This window comes from Coffea arabica, chromosome 7c (genome assembly GCF_036785885.1).
Source record: "Coffea arabica cultivar ET-39 chromosome 7c, Coffea Arabica ET-39 HiFi, whole genome shotgun sequence".
In the NCBI taxonomy this organism is placed as follows: domain Eukaryota; kingdom Viridiplantae; phylum Streptophyta; class Magnoliopsida; order Gentianales; family Rubiaceae; genus Coffea; species Coffea arabica.
The window spans coordinates 22571161-22591393 of record NC_092322.1 but is presented as its reverse complement, the minus strand read 5'-3'; the positions used below and the strand labels follow the sequence as shown (position 1 = coordinate 22591393).

General features: G+C 47.9%; 2 protein-coding genes and 1 long non-coding RNA gene across 3 annotated transcripts; all 3 read left to right on the top strand.

Moving 5' to 3' along the window:
- Positions 1–1127: 1127 nt before the first annotated feature.
- On the top strand, positions 1128–3365 carry LOC113699771 (putative late blight resistance protein homolog R1B-17). The gene has a single exon (XM_072057917.1). It carries the CDS (start codon positions 1128–1130, stop codon positions 3363–3365), a length of 2238 nt encoding a protein of 745 aa, XP_071914018.1.
- A 1201-nt stretch (positions 3366–4566) lies between these two features.
- On the top strand, positions 4567–5327 carry LOC140010308 (uncharacterized). The gene is made up of 3 exons (XR_011817595.1): positions 4567–4740; positions 5025–5125; positions 5259–5327. It is a non-coding gene; the product is annotated as an uncharacterized lncRNA (long non-coding RNA).
- A 3852-nt stretch (positions 5328–9179) lies between these two features.
- Positions 9180–11948, top strand: LOC140010613 (uncharacterized). The gene has a single exon (XM_072057916.1). The coding sequence runs from the start codon at positions 9180–9182 to the stop codon at positions 11946–11948; it is 2769 nt and encodes a 922-aa protein (XP_071914017.1).
- Positions 11949–20233: the final 8285 nt, after the last annotated feature.

Sequence of the window (20233 nt, the reverse complement as noted above, 5' to 3'; positions counted from 1 at the left end):
GGGAGAAAACAATTCGTCAGAGCCCCACTTTTACTTGTACTCTTGCTCAATTCGGTAGGGACCGCACAGGGGCTCAAAACAAGGAGGTGAATTCGGCAGGCTTGTGCTAATTCGTGGGGACCACGGAGAGAAGTGAAGCAATTTGTTTTAGATTAGGAGACAATTCTTTTCCTTTGGCCGCGGCTTTATCTTTGGGGAATTGAGAGTTTTTTAGGATAGTTTTAGTTTTGTTTCTTTCTTGGTTTTTTTGATGGCCTGGACCTCAATGAAATTACTTGAAGATTTTCTCATGAGACGTGGCTAAGTTTGTCTAGTCAAGAACAATGGAGGACTTGGTTCTACTAAATTTGTGAGATCGAATTAGTTTTTATTTATTTCCATTATTCACTGGTATTTGTCTATCTTCTGCTTTATGTTCATATGGTTGTTTTATTATTCGATTATCCAGGGCCCGGATTCTAGATTAATTCAATAACCTGAAGCCAATTAGGATAGTTAAATCCGTAATTGTTTAATTATTCTAAACTGGTGGCAACTGGCATGATTGGATTTGTGTCAGGGGGATAGACAGGCTAACTTAAAGAGACCCTCGTAGCGTGTTGATTGGTTAGAATTAGGCTCTTCTAATTATTCATGCAATTAGGGAATTGAACTTCTATGGTCGTAACTAAGGTTATTTCCTGATTAGAGAAATAGTCAACGGCCGTATCTTGGCTATCGACAAATTGAGGAAGAGTTGGTTGTTTATCGCGTGTATGACAACTATAACTAATTTATCAGATAGTAACTGGAATAATCCTTGCATCTGTGATCGAATTAAGTGAACCATCTCCGAAGTTGTCTCTTGGCTAGAGTTCATCCATTTTTATTTTTATTGTGATAATTAGTTATTTGAGTTGTAGTTATTTTATTTTATTTTAATTTATTCCAAGTAATTTAGTTACTCTCATTTTCAAAAACCCCCCATATCTGGAACTTGAGAAGAAATTAAATTATCCCCAGTCCCTGTGGATTCGACCCTGCTTACCGCTATATACAGAATTTGTATTTTATTTGAGCAGGTATTTATTATTGCACAGGTTCGGCACCTGTCAGAAACCCAGAGAGTTACCAAGACTACCATTAACATGCCATCACAAGTTACTGCTTCAATATCCAACGAAACTCTGGTGGGTCTCAATGATGAGGTAGAATGTATAATTGATAGACTTGTGAGAGGATCAAGGCAGTTGGATATTGTTGCCATTGTGGGTATGCCTGGGCTTGGTAAGACAACATTAGCTAGTAAAGTTTATAGTGATCATTCAATAAAGTTCCACTTCCACATTCGTGCTTGGCATACTGTTTCTCAAGTATATAGCAAGCACAATTTGTTATTGCAGATTTTGTGTGTTATTGATTCTAGGAGTTCTGACCAATATCATAAGATGAATGAAGATGATTTGGCTGAAAAGCTATACCAACAATTGAAAGGAAAGAGGTATGTCATTGTTTTGGATGATGTTTGGGACATTGACGGGTGGAATTTGTTGAAACACTCATTGCCAGATGATTGCAATGGAAGCAGGATACTCTTAACTAGTAGATTCCAGAATTTATCTTTGCAAATTAAACCTGATAGCAAGCCTCACCATCTTCGCCCACTTACTGATAAAGAGAGTTTGGAATTGCTGCAAAAGAAGCTATTTGCCAAAGAAGATTGTCCTTCAACATTAAGTGAAGTTGTACTGCACGTAGCAAGATATTGTAAGGGCCTGCCGCTTGCAGTTGTCCTTGTTGTTGGAATTCTCGGTACTACTCAGCAAGACTGCTGGGAAGAAGTGGCAAGACATCTAAGTTCCACCATTTTTGTGGACAATGAACACTGCATGGAGACACTTGAGCACAGTTATAATTATTTACCAGATTATTTAAAACCATGCCTTCTTTACTTGGGTGCATTTCCAGAAGACCGAGATATTCCTGTCCGAAAGTTGTTACGGCTTTGGATCTCTGAAGGATTTGTGCTAAAAACTGAAGGAAAGAGTTTAGAGGATATGGCGGACAACTATTTGATGGATCTAATTGGGAGAAGTTTAGTTATGGCTACTCAACGAAGATCTTTAGGTGGGATCAAAGTTTGCCGAATTCATGATTTGGTACATGAGTTTTGCATGGCAAAAGCAAAAGAAGAAAATTTTCTACAGATTTTACATGGATATGACCTTCTTACTGGACCGTGTAACCCCTACCGGCTGTCCATTTTCCCTACCACCAGTGGGGGACCTACAAAGTCATGGCAGTTTTTTCCCAATTTGCGTTGTTTGCTCTTCTTTGATTGTAATCATGGACTGCAGCTATACAAGTCACACAAATTTCTCTTATATAAACTTCTTAGAGTGCTGGATTTGGAGGAGATCTTTTGTCCATATTTTCCAAGGGAAGTATTATTCCTTGTTCATTTGAGGTACATGAGAATTAAATTGGGCAGCACGAAAATTCCATCTGCAATAGCCAACCTCTCAAGGTTAGAAACTTTTGCCGTAGGAGGACCCTTTCATAAATTTCAGTTACCGAACACTATCTGGAACATTAAAACATTAAACCATCTTGTTGTTTTTCCAAGTTTTGAAATTTTTTCAAATAATGGACGTGGTTTTGAATTTCCCGTCGACAATCTTGAAGGCTCTCCAGATTTAGAACACTTAGAAACTTTATCCCTTGCAATCGATCCCTCTTCTGAAAGTCAAAGCTTGCAAAAGATACTCTCAAAGTTACCGAGCATCCGCAGGCTAACATGCATGCATGGGGCTGACAAATGGATTTCTGAATACAACGCATCTCCTAGAAATTACAATGGGATTCTCATGCTGGACTACTTGAGTCGTTTAGAATCACTTAAGATGGGTGGATTTGCCGGATCTGAGTTTGAATTCCCATTGAATTTGAGAAAGTTAAGTCTCTTACATAATCGTCAGCCATGGAGTAAAATTTCAGCTATTGGAAAGCTGCCCAACCTTGAAGTACTTAAATTACGCGATGATTCCTTTGTGGGGGAAAAATGGGAAATGGAAGACGGGGAGTTCCAAAACCTCCGATTCTTGGAATTGTCAAAGTTGGACATTCGCTGGTGGACTGCCTCTTCTGATAATTTTTGCTGTCTTGAGAAATTGGTTTTGTATAATTGCGATCGCCTCAAAGAGGTCCCTTGTTGTTTAGGGGAAACCCTCACTCTTGATACGATTGAGGTGAAACAGTGTTCTAAGTCTGCCGTAAATTCTGTGAAGCAAATTCAGCAAGAACAGATGGATGTGGGAAATGAGGATCTAAAGGTCGTTATTGTTGATCTATGGCATCTTCTTGGTGCCAATTCAGAAAGCGAGTGATTTCCTCTCATCACATTTTGCAATGGCTGCTGTTAATGTATCTTCTTGAGGGGGCACAGACTCAAAAGCTGATGGTGGTTCCACTTATCAGGTTAGATATACTACCGCTGTTCTATTTGTGTATATTCAATCAGTTCAATGCTAGTATAGCTTTTCATGTTTCTCAGTGCAATTTCTGGAGCTTTCCAATTCTTTGATTCAATTAGTCATGCATTTGTCAATTCAACATTGTCCATCAAACACATTTCGATGCTATTCTGCTGTTCTTATTTCCTTCAATATTTCAATCATCCCAATTTCTGAAATTTTCTTTCATATGGCTACAGATTTGTGTGATCCTTACAACCAGCTGTGCACAAAAATGTATGCCAGTTACACTTTTCATCCCAGTCAAATAACTGAATGACCCGACACTTTCTTTGATTTGATGAGTCATGCATTTATGAATTCACCATTGTCTATCAACATTGTTTCTGTAATATTCTGATGTTCTTATTTCCTTCAATATTTCATAATGTATATTATCAATCATCCAAATTTCTGAAATTTTCTTCAATATGGCTATAGATTTGTGTGATCCTTAAAACCAGTTGAGTACAATCAAATATGCCAGGTACACTTTTCTGGTCCTGTTATATATATATTCCAGCGAGAGTGCTAATTCTCTTTGAGATCAAATAACTGAATGACCCTATACTTTCTTTTTCCTTTTTTCAATTCGTTTCGAAATGCCAAGAATGCGGTATGCTTTTGCAACCTTATTGTGTAGAATTTTGCTTTTATTTTATTTTCTTTTTCCTTTTTCCTTTCTTAATTTTTTACCATCTAGATATATGAGTTTGTTCCTCTTATCACTGTTTTTAATCGAACCATTATTCTTTGTCTCTTTTTCTTTTTTTTTTTTTTTTCAAAAAGTTCCTCTTATTCTAATGCATCGGATGAAAAGTTCAATGTTCATTTCAGATCTCTAGAATCTGGTATCGTCTAACATTTAACAACGGAGAATTCAAGGAAACATCTGCAAATTCTCTTTTGAAGAGCTTAACCAAAAGGCACTTTCCAATGAAGAATAACAAAGATTTCTGTATTCCTTCTTGTATGATAAATGCTCAGTAGAAATAAATTAGACCTCACTGCAAATCATTTTAATTCATCACTACCAACAGCTATTGCCAGAAGGAAACTACAATTGGAGCAACATACTGGTATATTGATCAATTCATGCAATTGCCAAGAAATTATTTTTTTCTTGGTGATTGGAAAGGGCTAAAGGAGGCAAATACCACATAGCAACGGATGGACATGGTGGAGCTAAGAGGAAAGAGGAGCTGTTGCCAGACCTACAGATACACAAGCAAAGCTGTGATTCCATATGGTCAGGATCAAATTGCAGAATACTTTCATGCCTCTCGAGAATGTCATTGGATTAGTATTGCTGGCCTTCGTTAATTTTCCTGATTTCTTTTGTTTCTTCGAATTCTATCCTAAATTCTCTTGCTGTTCTGATCAAATTCAGCCTAAAGAGCCTCACATCTTCTACCTGAAAAATCCTATGCCTGTCCTGCAATTTTTTGAAGTCTAAATGGACTCAAATGTTGCTGCTATACAAATAGCTCTGCGAATATCAACTAATCAAGGTGCACGTGTCCTTAAATTCAGCTTGAAATAGAAGTAACCGTGTACAAGCTGCTTGACAAAGTTGTCATAAGGAGTTCTCCTGCTGCTATTTGTAATGATTTTTAACAGACCTCAAAAATGTGGTGAGTCTGCATAGTTTTTCCCACTAGACCATCTGTGCTTATCAGATCCTAGCTTCAACTTATTTGATAACTGTTCTTGTCCTGCAATTTTTTGACGTCTAAATGCACTCAATTGTTGCTATTACACAAACAGCTCTGCGAATATCAAGTAGGTCAAGGCGCACGTCTCCTTAAATTCAGCTCAAAATAGAAGTAATCATGCACAACCTGCTTGATAAAATTGTGGTAAGGAGTTCTCCTGCTGCTATTTGTAATGATTTTCAACAGACTACAAAAATGTGGCGAGTCTGCATAGTTTTTCCCACTAGCCCATTTGTTCTTTCAGATCCTAGCTTAAATTTATTTGATAACTGTGGCCACAAGATCTGCTTCATCATAATTACAACTATTTGAATGATTGAGGCCATATCCTGTCACGATTCTGCTATATGTTTAGTAAAACAAATACAAGAACGACAGGTAAACATGGGAAATGAGGCTCTAAAGATTGTAAAGTATAAAATATTGGTGATCCACATTTTCTTTCATTTATTCAGAAAGCAGAGTCAACTTTCTCACCTCATATTTTAGAGTGACGAAGCATGCGTGTGTTTTCAACAATGGTTACATTTGCCAGGAGAGTCCATGCAGATGTGGATTCTACATGATAGGTGAGATGTACGACTCCATTAGTACTTGTATATGTTAAATCAGACAGGATAAAACTATTTCTCGAAAGAGAAAAGAATTTTTGGAGGTTCCCAATGCTTTAATCTGAACTTGATGATACAACTTTGCTAAGTGATTACAGTGGTAAGTGCAGTCCTAAGTTAATAGTTTGCAACGCTTTTTATAATTATCCGCTACTAAAATGTTCTTTATGTTCTTTTTTCATGCAATGTTAGACACATCTTATGGAACTATTGTCCCAGTTTCTGAAACCCTCTTCACTGCTGCTGCAGATTCATATGATCCCCAGAATCGGCTCAGCAGAAGCATATAGTAAAGATACTCTTTTCTATTCCTTCAGTATAATTTTTGTTGGGTTTTCTTTTTTTTTTTTTCCCCTATTCCTTCAGTGTGATTTTGTCAGAGTAACACAGACTTGGTTTCTCTGCTCAGAACAAATGGCTCAGGAATCCATTTCTTTCTCACTTCCCTTTTTTTCTTTTTCTTTTTAAGTTCAAATAACCTCTATAAATCGGATATGAGCTATGAAATTACTCCTACTTCTCCTATTGCTGTGATTCACCTTGGATTTTCTTTTCTTTTTCATTTTTTGCTTCTATTAGGTATTTAAAGGGAGGAAAATCCCATTGAGTGACTGTTGGACAAAGTTGAGCACAGATCAAAGTTACCAATTCACAGACCTGTGACAACATACCAAAGCTGAAATTCAATTTGGTGAGTTTTAGGATCCGTTAATGGCAAAGTTTTAGAATCCATTAATTTCCCTGATGTTCCTTTCTTTCTGCACCCTGCAACTTCAATCTGAGAGAACGTGATACTTGTCTCAGATCTTATTGAAGTTGCAGTGCACTCAAATATTGTGGTATTACAAGAAATTGCCTCATTGCCAGTATCGAGTAGGTAAGTCAAGGTGATAGTGTATATAAATCCAGCTTGGAACAGATCTGGTCATGTTCAATTAGCCTGCTAAACTGGTTCAAGGGAGTTCTCCTGCTTCTAGTTCTTATGTTCTAGAATCACCAATATGTGGTGTTGAGTGACTGTTGGACAAAGTTGAGCACAGATCAAAGTTACCAATTCACAGACCTGTGACAACATACCAAAGCTGAAATTCAATTTGGTGAGTTTTAGGATCCGTTAATGGCAAAGTTTTAGAATCCATTAATTTCCCTGATGTTCCTTTCTTTCTGCACCCTGCAACTTCAATCTGAGAGAACGTGATACTTGTCTCAGATCTTATTGAAGTTGCAGTGCACTCAAATATTGTGGTATTACAAGAAATTGCCTCATTGCCAGTATCGAGTAGGTAAGTCAAGGTGATAGTGTATATAAATCCAGCTTGGAACAGATCTGGTCATGTTCAATTAGCCTGCTAAACTGGTTCAAGGGAGTTCTCCTGCTTCTAGTTCTTATGTTCTAGAATCACCAATATGTGGTGACTGCAAAGATTTTTGCTCATTTGCTCAAGTTTTCTGATTGAATCTGAGCTTAGCCTTTTTTTTCCCATTTTTCCCTTTTATTCAGCATCTTGGTAGATGAGTTTGTTCCTGCTTACCTCTGCTTGTTGGCAGAGTTTGTTATGCGTTGTTCTTATAGATTGTTCAAAACTTTGCAACTCTTTGTGCTTTAGACTTGGCCCTAGGCCATCTTGTTCTGACATTTAGATGTGTATGTATAAGCCAAATCGAAAAAATTTCAGATGTTGGCATTAGAACGTTTCCTTCATTTCTTGAAGACGAACCATTTAATGTGGTTCCAATAACTATTCTTTCTCTGTATGTTTGAGTGAATCTTTCATAACGTTTTTCTTTGGAATATTTCATGATTCTAGAATATCCATCTGGTTGATTAACTGACAAGCTGCTGAAAGGTTTTGGAAGTGGAGGAAATGAGCAAATTAAAAAAAAAAAGGGAAAAAAAGTGATGAATCTAAAAGAAAAGGATTTATTACCTCGATATTTCAGATCTGACTTGCCCTTTAGTTAGTAAAGTTGCATCTTGAGCATATATCTTTGACTATTAAGGATCAAAATTTGTCTCATATAAAATCAAGATTTTCTTGGTTGTACAGCTTGTCAGTGCGTGTGAAACTGTGAGACACAGAGATATGACGAAGGCGACCATTTGTTTTTGTTGCCTGATCTTATGTCAGAAGCTTGAGTTTCACATCTTAAGAAAAGAAAAGTTCCAAATAATTTCGACACTGTTATTTAAGCAGCCATAGTTTTATCCGGGAAACAGTTCTGTACTCCATTTGTGAATATAATACTTCAAACTTATCCAGGTGCAATATGTTTTCGTTGCTGATCACAGAGGAAGAGAAGAAGTTCCTTATAATACGTGTTCTGATTGTTTGACCATGTGCTAAACTAGCACTCCCATAAAGTTTGCACATGTCTAATACTCATTCTCTATTGCTTAGGTTGATGAAAGATATGTATTCAGGTGGTCCTTTAAGTTTGAATTAGCCCTTAATAAAGGATGTAGTTCATTAGAGATGCTCAACAAATGAACTCCATTTGTGAAGTCTACATATGTATTTTCTGTTCTTTCCAAGAATTCTGCCCCTAGACTTGAAGACATTTGGAAACATCTAAAGGATTCATTGTATCTGTTGCTGATGAAACCTAGGTGAAAATGGTCCAAGTTACTATTAACTTTGTGTTTATGAAATACTTTTGCAATTTTCCCCAATATAAGGTTATACAGAACTTTTTATTTTTGTTCTATTGCTTTTGTTTTTACTTTTGTTATATTGCTTTGCTTTTCTTTTATTCCATTGCCTCGCAAATCTGAGAAAGGGCATATACACAACTCCTGATTCCATTTTGCAGGTCCTTCAAAAAAGAACATCTGACATTTTAGTAGATGCAGAGGCCCCGTTCTGGGCCCAGACACGCGGCAGCCCAGGAAGAACCGAGCTGGGCCTTGGCCCCCAGACCCCTGGCAGCAGCCCTGGGCCGCACCGACTAGGGCTCCCAGGGGAGGCGAAGGTCCGTCCCGAAGAGGTCGGTAGTAATCCCCCTGAGTGCGGGATACTATCTATACTGGGCAAGTCCCGCGTCGTGCGGAGGTCGGACTCCCTTGCAGGTATAAATAATAACGCACATCCACTGTACAAGGTACGCTCACTATTGACAATTTACTCTGGACAATTACTACTTCCCGTGAACCCTACTCACCGGAAAACTAACTTGGCCGTCGGAGTGCCCTCGGGGACAACCCTCGGGCCCCCTTTGTTAGCTCATCTTCTCTGTTTTGCAGGTCTTGGATCAGATCTCCCATCGACACCCCGAGCTGATCAGGTCAGCTCTCCTTGGGGAAGCTCAGCGCTTCTTCAGTTGGCGCCGTCTGTGGGAACCGTAAGGTAAGTAAGATTGTGTTGATGGCCCGGACGCGATCCAAGCGTACGGCAGAGAGCGCCGGCCCTGGGGGCGGTGAGGGGTCCCAGCGGAAAGAGGCCGGGGCGTCCCAGGGCGCCGGTGGCTCAGCCCTTTCAGGGGAACGGAGGCAGCAGATCTTCCAGTTTGTGACGGAGAATCTCCCCATGCTGGAGGATATAATTCGGCAGGCGAAGGAAGGAGAGGGGGCTGGGGGCGCACAGACCTCCAAGGCCAAGGGGAAGGAGAAGGAGTTACCCCCTGATCCTTCGGAGGATGAGTCGCGAGACCAGCCCCCTAGGAGGAAGCGACCCCGGACTCCTCCCCGCCCCCGAGCCTCGGTGGTCGGGGACAGCGAGAGGTATTCCCGCGACAGGTCCGCGAGGAGTCATCCCAGAGACCCCTCTCCTAGGAAACCTACACGGAATGGGTTCGAGCGTTCCCCTGCTCGGTCTGTTAAGAGCCGGCCCCGCGACCCCCTTTATCTGGACCCTGCTCGGGATGAGCTCGAGCAGATCTTGAGACCCCGGCCATACGAAGACAACTATGCAACCTCGCCCTTTACCCGGGAGATAGAGGACTACCCCCTACCCCGGAGGTTCAAGATTCCGAGCATCGAGATGTACGATGCCTCTACAGACCCGGAAGACCACCTCTCGGTATTCCTGACGCATATGCGCTTGCAAACCGCCGCGGATGAGGTTCGCTGCAAGACCTTCCCTATGTTCCTAAAGGGGAAGGCGCGGCTCTGGTTCCAGGGACTGAAACCGGGATCTATACGGAGCTTTCCCGAGCTGGCCCGGCAGTTTGCAGCCCAGTTCGTCTCCTCGAAGGTGTACGCGAGGAACGCAACCCACCTGATGTCCATCAGGCAACGGCCCGACGAGTCGCTGAGGAATTTCATGACCCGCTTCAATGCGGAGAGCTTGCAGGTCAGGGACAAGGATGAAAAAGTGGTGATGGCCGCCTTCACAAACGGGCTCAGGGTGGAGGAGCTTTTCTACGATCTGGCCAAGAAGCCTCCCGTAAACCTGGAAAAGCTCCTACGCAGGGCTCACGAGGCTGCCAACGCGGAGGAGGCGGGTCGCCTAAAGAAAGAGTCAGATCGGGAGATCGGAGATCGTAAGGGCCGGACCAACCCCCTGGAGGGCAAGGAGGCCCCGGCCAAGAAAAATGTCTTTGACCGGCTCTCGAAGGAGAAGACCCCTGCTCTGCCACCACTCTCAGAGAAGACCTACACCCCTTTAACACAGCCCAGAGCTCAGATCTTGGCCGTCATGGAGGCGGAAGGGCTGGGAGATCGACCGCCCAAGATGGGGACGCCCCGGAACAAAAGGAACCAGGACCGATATTGCGCCTTTCACCGTGACGTCGGACACGACACGGAGGGGTGCTGGGCCCTGCGTAAGGAGATCGAGGACCTGATCCAACGTGGCTTTCTAGGTCGGTTCGTACGCCGACCAGGTCAGGAGTTCGGACGCAACCATTACGGAGATAGGCGTGAGGGACCACGTCGCGACCGTCCAGAGCGGCGTGAGGCTCCTCGGAACCACTCTCCCGACCAGGACACCCAGAACCTGGCGGGAGTGATAAACACCATTGCGGGAGGTCCCACGGGGGGGGACAGTCACGCAGCCCGGAAGAATAAGCGGCCACCCCCCGAAGGGGACGACTCCTTGAAGCGCCTGCGCATGGATGAGGAGATCACCTTCGGACCCAGGGATGCGGTTCCCTTGGCTTCTGGGAACCATGAAGCTATCGTGATAGACATTGTCACCAATAACTACCGGGTGAAGAAGGTGTATGTCGACCAGGGTAGCGCGGTTGACATCATGTTCTATCGCGTGTTCAAGGAGCTCGGATTAAGGGATGACCAGCTGACCCCGGTCCGGACGCCTTTGGTGGGCTTCACCGGACCACCCATCAGCTCGGAAGGGATGATCACCCTGATGGTCACAGTAGGTCAGGCTCCCAAGTGTCGGACCGTTCCCGTTAACTTCGTGGTGGTCAAGCAGTCGTCCCCGTACAATGTGTTCTTGGGGAGACCTGCCTTGAACGCCCTCCGGGCTATTCCCTCTACCTTTCACCTCAGCGTCAAGTTCCCCACTCCTGGGGGGATAGCCGAGGTGCGCGGCGACCCAGAGGTAGCCAGGGCTTGCTACCTGGCCACTCTCCGGGGGCAGGAGAAGGTGGTCGCCCAGACAACCTGTTTGGAGCCCTACATCCCAGGGGATGAGGCCCAACAGCTGGGCACCCAAGATGAGATTGAGGAGTTCCCTTTGAGGAAGGAACGTCCCGACCAGGTCATCCGCATCGGGGCATTGCTGCCAGCGGACGAGAAGGAAGGCTTGAAGGCCTTATTGAGGGAGTACTCCCAGGTCTTCGCATGGACGGTGGATGACATGCCCGGGATCCCTACGGACCTGGCCGTCCATCACCTCGACGTGGACCCTCACTTCAAGCCAGTAAAGCAAAAGAAAAGGAGTTTCGCCCCCGAGAGAAATGAGGTGATCAGGGCTGAGGTCGGCAAGTTGTTGGAGTCCAAGATCATCCTGGAGGTCTACTACCCGACCTGGCTGGCCAACCCCGTCCTGGTCAAGAAGGAGGACCTGACCTGGAGGATGTGTGTAGACTTCACAGACCTTAACAAAGCCTGCCCAAAGGACTGCTTTCCCCTACCTCGAATTGACAGGTTAGTAGACTCTACTGTGGGCTTTGACGTTTTATGCTTTCTGGATGCCTTTAAGGGATATCACCAGATAGAAATGGCTTAGGAGGACCGGGACAAGACCTCCTTCATCACCGAGGAGGGAACCTACTGCTACAGGACCATGCCCTTCGGATTGAAGAACGCGGGAGCAACTTACCAGCGCCTGGTGAACAAGTTATTCCAAAACCAGGTCGGCAGGAGCATGGAGGTTTATGTGGACGACATGATCGTCAAAAGTCGAACTGACCAGCGCCTCATACCCGACCTGCGAGAGGTCCTGGACATCCTACTGAAGAGCCGGATGCGCCTAAATCCGAAGAAGTGCACTTTTGGGGTCAGATCGGGAAGGTTTCTCGGTTTCCTGGTGTCCCGAGACGGAATCCGGGCCAACCCGGATAAACTCCAGGCCATCATGGACATGGCCCCTCCGAGGAGCGTGAAGGAGGTCCAACGGCTAACAGGAAGGATGGCCGCCCTGAATAGGTTTCTCTCGCGCTCCGCGGTCCGGGGGCTGCTCTTCTTCCGAGTATTGAAAGCGCCGAAGGACTTCCACTGGACTGAGGAGTGCCAGAAGGCCTTCATCGACCTCAAAACCTACTTGGCCGAGCTACCATCTCTGACAGCCCCAGAGCCGGGGAGACCTTATTCCTATACCTATCCGCCTGCAACGAGGCCGTCAGCGCGGTCCTGGTGCGGGAGGATGAGGGGGCTCAGAGGCCGGTGTACTACGTCAGCCGAGCTCTCCAGGGGCCAGAGACGCGATACACGCCAGCCGAGAAACTGGTCCTGGCCCTGGTACACGCTGCTCGCAAACTCCGCCCCTATTTCCAAGCTCACAGCGTTGTAGTCCTGACTGACCAGCCCTTGCGTCAGATACTCACCAAGCCAGAGGTCTCGGGCAGGATGACCAAATGGGCTGTCGAGCTAGCCGAGCACGACATCGGCTATCAGTCCCGCAAAGCCATCAAGGCCCAGGCCTTGGCAGATTTCCTTGCTGAGGGGGCTAGCTTGAGCTTAACCGAGCTAAGCCCCCTGCACGAGGAGCTGCTGCAGAAGGAGCCCTGGGTGTTGTTCGTAGACGGGGCCTCCAGCAAGGAAGGGAGCGGGGCAGGTCTGTTACTTATTTCACCTACCGGGGAAGAGCTGACCTACGCCCTCCGATTGGACTTCCCCGCGTCCAACAACGAGGCCGAGTACGAGGCCCTGCTCACAGGACTGCGGATAGCCCACCAGATGGGAATAACCGCGATCCAGGTCAGGAGCGACTCACAGCTCGTCGTCCTTCAGGTCCTTGAGGAGTACGAAGCCAAGGACGAGATTATGAAAAGGTACCTGGCCAAAGTACGAGAGGCCGTGGCCTTGTTCGAAACGTTCGAAATCGAGCGGGTGCCAAGGTCCCAGAACAAGCGAGCAGACGCCCTCTCAAAGTTGGCATCCTCCTCATTTGCTCACCTGAGCAAAGAGGTATTGGTGGAGGTGCTAAAGCAGAAGAGTATCGATCAGGTCCGGGTCCTGGCTATAGACAGCTCGGCCACCTGGATGACGCCCCTCGTTGACTTCCTCAGCTCGGGTGACCTCCCCGAAAACAAAGCCGAGACCCGACGCATCCAGCTCCGAGCTGCCAAGTACGCCTACGCCGGGGGAACCCTCTACAGGAGGTCGTACCTGTCCCCCTGGCTAAAATGCGTAACGCCCGAAGAAGGTGATTATGTCCTGCGCGAAGTCCATGAAGGAATATGTGCGGCCCATGTGGGGTCCCGAGTGCTGGCTAAGAAGTGCCTCCTTTTGGGCTACTATTGGCCCTCCGTCTTCCGAGACGCAGCAGATCTGGTCCAGAAATGCCGAGCCTGCCAGGTGCACGCTTCGCTGCGCCATCAGCCAGCTCGGGAGATGGTCCCCATCCACAGTCCTTGGCCCTTCGCTCAATGTGGGATAGACCTCCTGGGTCCCTTTCCACGAGCCCCGGGAAGATATGAGCACCTCGTGGTAGCCATAGACTACTTCACAAAGTGGGTGGAAGCGGTGCCCCTGGTTTCTATCTCGGGGAAGGCGATCTAGAAATTCTTTTGGGAGAGCATAGTTTGCCGGTTTGGGATTCCGCATGTCCTGATATCTGACAACGGCCGCCAGTTTGCCGAGAACCCTTTCCGGAGCTGGTGCGCCGAGCTCGGAATCAACCAGCACTTCACGTCGATTGGTCACCCCCAGGCCAATGGCCAGGTGGAGAACGCTAACCGAACTGTCCTGCAAGGGTTGAAGACTAGACTGGAGTCCGTCCAATCAAGCTGGCTGGATGAGCTCCCCAGTGTCCTCTGGGCTTACCGCACTACGCCCAGGACGGCTACTCACGAGACCCCGTTCTCCCTAACTTATGGAGTAGAGGCGGTGGTGCCCGCGGAGGTTGGTCTTCCTTCACCTAGAACACAGAACTTCGTGGCAAACTCCAACGAGGAGGAGCTCAGGTGCAACTTGGATATGCTCGAAGTCAGACGGGAGGAAGCGGCTGTTCGGATGGCTAAGTACAAAAGCCAGCTCGCCCGCTATCACAACGCCAAAGTGAGGACCATGCAGTGCCGGCCCGGAGACCTCGTCCTGAGGAAGAACTCGGTAAGCCGAGCACACAGCTCCAACAAGCTCGACCCAAACTGGGAAGGCCCCTACAGGGTCCTTGAGGTGAGCCGAGCTGGGTATTGCAAGCTCGCTAAGATGGATGGATCTGAAGTACCTCGGACATGGCATCTCTCCAATTTAAGGTTGTTTGTAGCATAGGTTAAACCAGGGTGTTCAGTGGCCTGTTCTCTGGAATCCGAGTTTTTTGTTTTCTCATTCAATCTCAGCTCGTTTTAATTTCCACTTGTACTTGTTTCATTTTTACAATTTTCGAACCTGCACCTTATACTAGCACATTCAGCATTCCCTCGCTCAACGTCCTAGTAGGGGGCTAGGGGTAGTAGGTGAAGTGTGAAGTGTTCGACCCAGGAGGTCGGCACGAACGCGCTTAATGAAGTGTGAAGTGTTCGACCCAGGAGGTCGGCAAGAACGCGCTTAATGCTTAAAGTACTCGGTAGGTGAAGTGTGAAGTGTTCGACCCAGGAGGTCGGCACGAACGCGCTTAATGAAGTGTGAAGTGTTCGACCCAGGAGGTCGGCAAGAACGCACTTAATGCTTAAGGTACTCGGTAGGTGAAGTGTGAAGTGTTCGACCCAGGAGGTCGGCACGAACGCGCTTAATGAAGTGTGAAGTGTTCGACCCAGGAGGTCGGCAAGAACGCACTTAATGCTTAAAGTACTCGGTAGGGGAAGTGTGAAGTGTTCGACCCGGGAGGTCGGCAAGGACGCGCTTAATATTTAAAGCACTCAGCCCCAAGGGGGAGAAGTGTGAGGTGTTCGACCCCGGAGGTCGGCACATAGCATTGCGAGTGGGCAAGGAGAGAAGAAAATAACTCTTCGAAATCTTGTGTATATATTGCAAGCCTATCTATTACAAAGCTTCCGAGCTGCCTATCTATTACAAAGCGCCCTGCCTATCTACCGTAAAATTTCCGAGCTGGTAATCTCCTTCGATGTCTGTTCTACCTGCTGGCGGCCTGACTGGGGTGGAAGCTGAAAGTACATCTTAAGCATGTTGAGAGGCGTATGGTGAAGGCTATTCAGGAGCCCGGAAGCAGGAAACCCCTTCCGTCCTGGACGGACCTCCAAGAGCATTTTCAACTGGAGCATGGTCGCATTCTTACAAAAAGACAGAAAGGGTTTCTGGAGTGGCTACCGCCCTAGGCCACCGGCTCTTTCCCGGCAGCTCTGCCTGGAGACCCCTCCTCCTCCAGGGGAACCTCCTCCAGGTCTGCTCCTACGTCGGTTCGGCGGACCAGGCTCTTCAGGGCATGCCCCTTTCGGTACCCATCAAAGAGCCAGTCCAGCCTATCCTCGGCCGCGGGGTCGTAGTCCTTGAAGTCCGCCACGTTGAAGCCGGGTAGGTTGAGGCCCTGCACCTGGGTCAGGGCCCGCGTAGAGCCAACCTGGAGGATGGGCTGGTTGAGGAGGGCGATGTCCACCTCGAACTGATCGGAGGATATGAACTCCCGAACAGCCTTCTTCCGCTCTCGGCTGACGGTGCCGGAGAGCTCTATGGCATGCTCCTCCTTCAGCCTGGCCACACCAGCCCTCTCCTGGTCGAGCTCCGACCTGGTGGAGGCGAGCTGGACCTGGGCGGCGTCCATCTCCTTCTCGGCCTGGCCTAATTTGGCCTTAAGGGAGCTGGCCTCCTGGAGGGCCTGGGAAAGCTTCCTCTCCGCCTCCAGGTTCTTCTTCCGCAACTTTTCCAGGTCGGGAGACAGCTCGGAGAAGCGGGTAGCCAGGGCGGCACCAGCAGCGTTGGACTGGGAAAGAGAGAAAGCAGATCAGCATGCCACATCACTCAACCCAGACACGGGGGTGAAATTAACCAATGGGTGATACTTACTTGGGCCTGGGCGGTGTAGTACTCGTCCAAGAGCTCGGAAGGGCTGGCCAGCTCCATTCACTTCCTGTCCCTAGGAAGGACCGAGCCCACCATCAGCTCGCGAGCCACCTCGGGGAACTGGGCTCGGTCGTTGATGGAGAGTTTCCAGGACGGACAGAAGTGGCGGGGGTCATGCATCGTGGGGGCTTGGCCTGGCTTCAGGGGAGCTATGTGGCGGAAGTGCCACAAGCTCGGGGGAGTCGATTCCTGGACCTGCTCCTCGGCAGAGCCCACGCCCAGGTGGACTGGTCCCCCGGAGACCCGCGCAAGAGGAGGAGGCTGTGCAGAGACCAGGGCGAGCCTCTTCTGCCCAGCCTGAGAGGGCTCGTCCCCTCTGCCCCTCTTCTGTCCGGCCGCCTTCTTTTTGCTGGCGGCCTGCTTGGAGGGGGATGGTTGTGATGTCTCCTTCTGGGGGGCTGAGCCGCCCCCCGGGGTGGAAGCCCCACCTGGGACCCCCCGAGCAGCTCCGGGTTGGGGGTCGGGAGTGACCTCCTCGAGGGGTGCGCCCAGCAGCTGGGAGAGCTTCCTCACTGCAATGAACACCACCAGATCAGCCAAACGCAAGACAGTTAAGGGTAAAAAAGGAAAACCCTATACTACAAATGCGACAGGGGCAAGGCCAGCGTTACAGGTGTCGAGTTTGGGTTGGGGGGTAGCCACCTCCCCAGAGGATCCGGACACCGTCCCCATCAGCCCGGCTGCGGAGATCTGCTCAGTAGAGATCTTGGTGACATCGAGCTTCACCTTGGAACCCAACAGCTGGCCAAGGGTCTCGTAGTCCAGGTCCTCCGGGTAGGGGTCAGCCTTGACTCCCCCAACCTTCCACACATTGGGGGGAAAATGTGTGGACCTGACAAAGAAGAAGTCCTCCTTCCAGTCCTTCACGGACGAGGGGAGCCCGTAGAACAACTCCTGGGCCCCTTTACCCCCCTTGGTCTGGGGGCCACGGCGGGAGAAGTAGTACCACCCCGAGAGGGCGGCCTTAAGAATAAAGGCAGCTCGGAAGAGGGAGAGAGAGTAGGGGATGTCGCAGAGAAGGCAGTAGATCAGGAATCCGGTGATGATCCTGATAGAGGTGGGATGGAGCTGTGTGATTCTGAGCCCCCAGTGGTCCAGAATCTCGGTTAGAGCTGGATGGATGGGGAGACGGAGCCCTGCGATGAGCTGCTCCCTATAGATGGCTACGAAGCCAGGGGGAGGCCGGCAGGCCCGGTCGTCGGGCCCGGCCAACCTCGGCTCGTAGGCTGGAGGGATGGAGTACGACCTAGCCAGCTCGGCCAGATCCTGGGGAGAGAGGGTGGCCTCCTGCAGGTCAGGATAGCCATAGGAGAATTCAGGATCGTTCCCCTGCTCGGGAGCAGGGGACCCACCCGATGAGTCCCTATCCTCCCCGGCACCCTCCTGGGCTCCGCCAGGGGAGTCATGGGGGGATTTGGGGGAGGGAGTGGAGGTAGCCTGCCGCGCGATGAGCGCGTCGAGCTCGGCTGCCTCCTCAAGGGCTTGCGCCGAAGGAGAGTGGGCAGACGGAGAACTCATGGTATCGGTAGGCTCAAGTAGATCTGAGGTGTGGAAGCTGGGACTAGAAGCAGAAGAAGGGGAAGGGGGAGGAGGAGAAGATGGTGACGAAGATGAGGGTGAAGGCGAGGAAAGAACGATGATTCGGGGAGCTCGGCGGCGGATTGATACTACGGCAACAGAGGAGGAGGAATGCTCCGACATAAAAAGTGGGAGGTAGCAGAGGGCAAAAGAGACACCGCAAAGAGGGAAGATGAGTCGCAAAAAGGACTTACTGATGACGGCAGAAGAAGGACTGAAGGCTCGCCGGAATCTGGGCACAGGACGCCGGAGGTTGCTGGAAAATGGAAATGTGAGTGCACAGGGAGAGTGATAACTTGAAATGCACAAGAAGAAGCGGAAATGGCAAATGGGACAGATGAGTATTTGGCATCCCCTATTTATAGGGGGAAGAGTGGAGGGAAAACGGTTGCATGAATTTGAACCGACCCTCATGTGAACGCATTTAATACGGGCACGAAAACCGAAGAGGCGGGACAGCTGAAAGGACGTGGGCGCAGCGTCCCTGTGACAGCACTGTACCAGAGGTGACCTCGGCAGGGTAGTGCGCGGTTCTGGCCTCCCACGTGGCGGAGATAGATTAGGTCTGCCTGACAGTCCTACCTAATCTAGGGGGCTAGTGCAGAGGCCCCGTTCTGGGCCCAGACACGCGGCAGCCCAGGAAGAACCGAGCTGGGCCTTGGCCCCCAGACCCCTGGCAGCAGCCCTGGGCCGCACCGACTAGGGCTTCCAGGGGAGGCGAAGGTCCGTCCCGAAGAGGTCGGGAGTAATCCCCCTGAGTGCGAGATACTATCTATACTGGGCAAGTCCCGCGTCGTGCGGAGGTCGGACTCCCTTGCAGGTATAAATAATAACGCACATCCACTGTACAAGGTACGCTCACTATTGACAATTTACTCTGGACAATTACTACTTCCCGTGAACCCTACTCACCGGAAAACTAACTTGGCCGTCGGAGTGCCCTCGGGGACAACCCTCGGGCCCCCTTTGTTAGCTCATCTTCTCTGTTTTGCAGGTTTTGGATCAGCTCTCCCATCGACACCCCGAGCTGATCAGGTCAGCTCTCCTTGGGGAAGCTCAGCGCTTCTTCAGTAGACATAGGAACTATCCTATGCTGTCTTAGCAGTTTCGGTATCTTGCTCTACTAGAAACTTTTCCCTGCAAATTTCATGTATGAATGATCTGATTCTATTTCTTTCTTTTCCTTCTAGGTCCTTCATTCGCAAGTTCCTAAAGGAGCAGCACACTATACAGAAGATTGAAGGACAGCCAAAAGAAATCAACGAACTGTTGGAGCATGCATTGATGACGTGATAAGCTTCTTGGATTGCTAGCCTGCACCAAGTTCCTCAGTGGAGCAAGGTTCTTGGCCAAAAGCCCAAAACTTTCCAATTTCTTGTGTTATCTCACTCATCTGAGGCTTAGCATGAGCTGCTTAACCTACATTCTCATGCTTTTCTTGATCTTCTACTTGGTAGAAAAGCCCTGGATTCCAGCATTGTAGCCCAGCCTGCCATTATTTTGAATGTCTGCTCAATCTTTTCCTTTTGCACTATCTACAGGTAGCGATTGCTCCTCATGGAGCCTATCTCAATTATCTCAAGAAGTCACAAAAGAGCAATAGAAATTGCATTTGCTCCTTTTTGTATCCCCAATTGGCAATTTAAGAAATTTCACTGCAATGGTTGCCGGCTCCCAAGTTTGTTCCTGTTAATACAATTTTTTTAGCTTGGTACGAAACTTTTGGTTTAGCAATATACAATTTTTAGCAATTGCTCCTTATGACCTTCGTCTATGCATTTGTTCTCAAAATTTCAGCGCTCAAGAGTCTCTAATTGGTCTTTGAATCTGCAATTGAGTGTTGGTGCCATGAAAACTGGATACACTTCAAGAAGCTAGTTCTTAACAGCACAAATATTCTGTTCTTCTTAAAATTCTTAATCTATTGGAAAAGACCATGGTAATCAAGTAAAAATAAATAAATTGCAATCCTTTTGTTAAAAACACCATGCACAAAGTCAATTAATATTTTGATTTCTCTATAATTAACTAAGAATACTTCTTGTGCACAGTAACGATCACTACACGAAAGAGTAGACTATGTTTTGTTGCTGTTATGTAGAGTGTGGTGGGAGTAATATGAAGGAAGCCTTTGAAAGACTCAGAATGGCTCTAGGCGTTAAGAACAATGAAGAACGATATCATATCTAGTCAGATCGATTTTTAAAGCAAGTTGTTAGGCTCGATTTAACTTTTTTGTCTTCCTCAATTTGACGT